This window comes from Schistocerca americana, chromosome X, assembly GCF_021461395.2.
Source record: "Schistocerca americana isolate TAMUIC-IGC-003095 chromosome X, iqSchAmer2.1, whole genome shotgun sequence".
Classification (NCBI taxonomy): domain Eukaryota; kingdom Metazoa; phylum Arthropoda; class Insecta; order Orthoptera; family Acrididae; genus Schistocerca; species Schistocerca americana.
In genome coordinates, this window is record NC_060130.1 from 623,985,070 (window position 1) to 623,991,069 (window position 6,000).

The following is a 6,000-nucleotide window of genomic DNA, read 5'->3' on the forward strand; positions in this document are numbered from 1 at the left end:
TCCCCAAACCAACCGGAAAAGCTCCAGGCCTGGTGTACGATAACTCGTATTTGTGACATGAGAACAATTTTTAAACTAGTAACACTATCTGTAAATGTGAGGATATTGGACTCGTAAGTAAGAATGATTTTACGTATAAAAATACTTAAAAGTAACTAGTCGCTCATTTTCCCCGCAACCAAATGCCTGTTTTACTTGCTTGCTAAGCTGATTTAATGTGAGCTGCTTCATATTTTCCTACTTGGTTGATGTTTGCGGTGTTATTTATTGTACCAAAACCAGTGTATTACACAGCATGAGACAGAGTTTTCCGCAGTTGAAAGAAAAGATCTCCTTAGATGAACTGATTTCATGAGGGAAACAAATCGCAGTAGCGCTGCAGGTTTGCCTACGTTGAATACTTTCGGGTATAAATTAAAATCTCGGAATGAAACGTTACTTCGTGCTGTGCTGTTCGGTAGCAACAGAACACAAACGATTCATAATGGTTCTTATTGCAATGCGATACATTAGCAGCGTTAATTTATTTGAAAGTGAGGATAAAAAATATTTGGCCTCCGGTCAGTTTTGCTGCATATGCGTAGCTTTGCAAGCAATATACTGCATATTAACTCAGAATCGCAAAATACATTACTTAATTTAGCTTCGCCATTTCTGTCAACTGTTTAACCCTCAGACACAGTCTTATTAAATCGCTGCGTCTTTCCAATTTTGGAAGCCTGAAGCCTGACGGGTAAAACCGAATAAAATGATTTCGATGTACAGAGATGTGTTTCTTCCACCGCTCACCAAAGTTGTTTGTCGGTGAAAATTTGCATTTTTGTACAATCGATCTTTGAAGGGAAGTAAAGCAGAGGAAGTCTCTGATGAAGCAGTAACGAGTATTAGACAATTATGACCATCAGATTCAGTAGCCTCGTGAACTAAGTATTATTTGACAGAGAGCTTAATTTTTCCTTGTAACAATACATGTTAACACATGTAGGTCTTACAGAGTCATATTCTCGAAAACAGAGTTAGTATATTGTCGCCCATGTTCCTGTTGTCCGTCATCGAAGTGGAAATGTGAATTTTTAACGAAGTGATTAAAACACGGCGGAATGGAATAGTATGGACACGTACGTATTCCTTAATGGTAACTAGTTACGAACGAGTCCGTCCATTTTCGAATCATTGTCTTCATCTTTATCATGTCACCGTAAAATTATTCCTGTGTAATAGATAAAAGTTTTGTTCTGTTCTTACAGTATATATTTGAACTGTCTGCCCTTGGCACATTTTACTTCCGTACACTAGGTGCATAATTACGGAAGTCAACTGTCACAATGAGAGACAGTTCGAATGTCTACAGTGAGAACAGAACTTTTATGTGGCACACTGAAATTATATTACAGACACATGATAAATTCGCTGGTAATGGTTCGAACATGAACGGACTCGTTCGAAACTAGTCACCATCAAGGAATATGTACGCAGCTGTGACAGGAAACTAAGTAGATAATAAAATATAGTAACTGGTCCTTTATGTCAACGTGATGTTGGACTTACTTAAATTTTCGGTGTATGCGCACAGCACCAGTTCAGCTATAGAAGTCACACTGATCACACGATCCAGATCTTTGTCGTGAGCTGTTGCATTTCACTGAGTCTTGATCATTTCGTTGAAGCTCCACGTTAGCACATGGATGACGATGAAGCGAAGAACAGCAATATTTAGCCAAAAATATGACTCTGTAAGTGTTGAATGTGTTAGCATGTACTATTTCAAACAAGTGTTTAGCTTTTTGCCAAATACTACCCTATTTATGACACTTATGTATGTGCAGGTTAATATTGCCTTTTACGCGGTAATGTTTATGCAGCAACTTCTGCAGCAGCTTCTGTAATCTTCAGAAACGTTCACATTCAAATATGGACTATACTCTAAAGCAGAGTTTTACAGGTTAAAGACCTTGATAGCTGGTAGAACACGCGCATCTTCGTATTTTAAAACTATTTTTATTAGGTTTTAGCCCTCCCAACTGGGGCATTTTCGTTGTAAATACTGTGTTCCCGCTGACTTACAGTGGTTCAGAGAAACAACAGAAAACAAACATCACCGTAAAGAGTGACTCACCAAAAAATTTTGTTTCGTGTAAGTCCAAGTTATAAAAACGATATTTCCAGCAAATGTTACTACTTAGGGACACGTAATTTTGTTTTATGGTTAATGCTTTTAACTCTTGTATCAATCTAGGTGCTTTTTATGGAACGAAGTACTTTTGTAATTGCCTTCGGAAGCTCTTAAAAGGACGAATACAGTGATGTAACGCTTGTTTGTGGTAAAGCTGAAACCGTTCGCAAAAATATCCGAGCAATATGCTGAAATTGAAAGGCAAGGCGACCGGAAGCAGCTATTGTGTTGTAAAAGTTGCCAAGTGGGGCTCTGATATTGATGTGTAAACACTGCCAAGTGGGGCTCTGATATTGTGGTGTAAACACTGCCAAGTGGGGTTATCAAAGCACGTAGCCGATTCCGGCTTCCTTCCTTTTATACTTCAGCACGTCTCTCGGATACTTTTGTAAAACTTTTCAATACCAACATTAACGAAAGCTGCACCACTTTACTAGACTTTTAAGAACTTTTTAATGCCATTAAAAACGTATATCGATCCATAATAAAAGTACTTGCTTCAGTATCTCGGTTGGTATAAGAGTTTAGTGTATTGCGCATACAAAAAAATTATGCGCCCCTCTGCCTGCTATCGTTTACCAGAAACTTCGGTTCGATATTTTGAACCGTTTACGAAGTAAAAGGGGTACAGATGTTTGTCGATTCAGTTTGTATACGCCTCTCATGCTTCTCACGGTTCGACAGATACCTTTACTCTAGAGTTTGAGAAAATATTTCAGTTTTGTTTTCTTCCATCGTAGGAGAAGTTAGTCCAAAACAAACTACTAGTTATCTTTTAAAATGATAATATTGCTCCATTTGAATATGTGCATTATTATTTCCACTACTAAGCATTCGGATTTTGACCCATTATCAAGTGCAACTAGGAAAGATATTAGTATTTGTTTGTAATATGTCATATTCCAAGTATCACGTCAATGTTTCATTTTAATCCCTTATTATGGCTGTGGGCACCAATAAAGGAAAGATTATCAACTAGTCACGTGTTTCATGTGATGGGCAGAGTAAATGGAAAAATTCATTTCGATTCTAACTGTAAATAAAATGTTAAGTTGTAATTCTATGTGCTCGGTAAAGCAACGTTAATTTAATCTGTTACAATACTCAGTTCATAGATAGTTACTAGCAGTCACAGAGGAAAAAAAACAAAAGTGGGTAGATTCTAGCAGCGACTGGGTACAGCTGCGCAGATTTCACATTTCTGTCGTAATGCTGCGTCTCTGAACTGAATCTCGCACCAGAAAACTTTGGGCGTTCGCACTCAGTTGTGTACATAAAACTGCATTTTAACAATATTTTGCTTGTAATGGAGAACAAAATGATTCTTTCGTTGGTCCTGGGAATAGCATTTTGTTGGAGCTGATAGGCCTACACAGTGAGAGCCACAGCTCCAACGCATCAACCTGCCCTACAGCGTTTGTCACACACGAGGAACCTTGAGCATATTATAGGCTCGGATGCAGGTTGGACCTGAATTCATCCTACAAAATTTTGTGTGTATTTTGGAATTAGGGACCAGTGGTCTCAGGTGGCACGTTACAGAGAAATTGCATTTCTTTTGATTCCTTACCCCCCCCCCCCCCCTCCATTGATCTCAGTAACTGTATTGCACTGCAAATATTTGCAAAACAGTGGATATGTCTGCACTGTGCCCTATGCGTATGGTCTGGAAACAAATTTGTTCACTCACGGTACTTGGGTTGAAAAGTTTGCATTCAGTACTGGTCGATTCTGTCTCCCGTTTGCTTTTCCAGCGGAGTTAGTTGCTCGTTATAGTGCTGCACAGCCACATGGACAGCTGTACTGATAAAGAGTTATACGGTTTATACAAAAATGGTCCAAATGGCTCTGAGCACTATGGGACTCAACTGCTGTGGTCATAAGTCCGCTAGAACTTAGAACTACTTAAACCGAACTAACCTAAGGACATCACACACATCCATGCCCGAGGCAGGATTCGAACCTGCGACCGTACCGGTCGTGCGGTTCCAGACTGTAGCGCCTTTAACCGCTCGGCCACTCCGGCCGGCTATACGGTTTATACCTCGTGGGTGGGTTCACTGAATCAAAAGGAAGAACTGCACTAGGATGCTATGCTGAGGTGTTCCACAGGTTCATCCTCGGGGCTCATGAGAAACACGGAACCCACAACAAACCTGTGGCGTCACACAAGTCGGCTTGTCCGCCACATTTAGCGAACGCTCGGCTCCGTGCAGGGCCACCAGAAAATCAGTATGAAACTGAAAAGCTACCCACTAAAAGTCTTAACTTCGTCACGTGCTATCGAGAGCTTGTATGCATTTAAACTCGTAGTCAAAAATTGTCGAACTCGTCTGCAATAGTTACTAGCCTCCGCCAGAGACGGCTGCTGGTACTCGTAAGGCCTGCAGTGTCACGTGCTGTGCCGTACCCACCACGGCCCGTCTTTCTCGGGAGCCTCGTCCATCCTGCTGGCTGTGAGCAGAGACTCAAATAAAATCAAAAAGGGAGACCTTGTTACAGGAGTGAATATTATTCTTTTTATAGGAGTAAATTGTTAATGAAGCTAATCTTTAACAGTAAACAGCTGACAAGGTACGCGATGCGCAGGGCCAGTTGCAAGTTGCCTGCCTAACGGCTTTAAGGGACAACAAAAATTTTATTTTCAATAATTCATATAATTATTTACGGAATTTAAAAATTTAAAATTCTGTCATAATCTGCTCATTAAGATGAATAATCTTTAACACAATAGGACAAATATTAAAGTTAGAAATTGTGTAAATGTCTTGAGGCAGCATAATTCATGGTGCGCAAATTACACTGAATATATTCCCTCATTATTTGAGGATGAGAGCACTCAGCGACTTCCAGTAAACCTTACACATAATTTCGATACATTTTTAAACGTTTTCTCGCCGACACAAAATAATGAAAGGAGAAACGTTTATCGGTTACTGCATGTTCGCTCTTCAATTTCAGCATCGGGCATGACGTTTTAATTTATTACTTTTTTATCACTAACTCTATTCTCAACACTTTTCGCTCGACGCTTAGCTAGGGAGAAGTGACATTACATATACGGTAGTCTGATTCTTTAAAAAAATCGGGGATGGGTGGGTTTACTGGTAGAATGCTACGAAATATAACTATAAATGACTCTTCATATACTAGTAACACATAAAATAACGATAAACTACATTCACTACTACAAATAATTCAGGTCCCTCTGCAGCATCAAGAGAGAATTTGAAGGCCCTGCAAAGCAGGCTAGCAGGTGGCATAGAAACGTGTTCACCTGCAGATTTGTACTCCTAAAAGCAATTTTCATCCAACGCACAATTTTATTCCTCCTAATGTGTGTCGAGAGGCACATGTTTCACAAAATCGGTGTTACATTACCGTTGCTGAAGAGGACGGCCGAGAGGCACACTGCCACGAGTCGAGCCGCGCGCTCCATCGCGAACGAAGTGTGTGCAGTCGCAGCGGACGCACCCCCTCCCCGCAACTTAATGGCATTTGAATAGCACTCGGCGCCATACATGTTTTTCCGGCTATTAAGACAAAGTAGCAGACATCTCAAACTGCTTTGTTTTTACAATAAACAGAAGTCCTTCCTAAATTTCTTGTTCGGCAGTCCGAATTGCTGGACGGTGCAAATACCGGGTGGTTATAATTCAACTTTCCGTACTTAACACGTTATAACACGGACACTAATTACCGTACGAGGATCAAACCTGGTAATGTTAATGTCAAGGACATGGGGAAGAGACATAAGACAGAACCAATTCAATTTAAATGCTTTTAATGTGCTGCTACGGTTCATTATACCATTGCATACGCCGGCC

The 6,000-nt window shown here is 40.2% G+C and overlaps 1 protein-coding gene across 1 annotated transcript in view; it reads right to left on the reverse strand.

Annotated features, from left to right (window-relative positions):
• Nucleotides 1-5,612, reverse strand: part of LOC124556209 (trypsin-1-like) — a 149,804-nt gene extending 144,192 nt beyond the window's left edge. The window contains exon 1 of the mRNA XM_047130198.1: nt 5,550-5,612. Coding sequence (XP_046986154.1) covers nt 5,550-5,612 — 63 coding nt within the window. The remainder of the gene's footprint in view (nt 1-5,549) is intronic.
• Between the last annotated feature and the right edge of the window lie 388 nt (nt 5,613-6,000).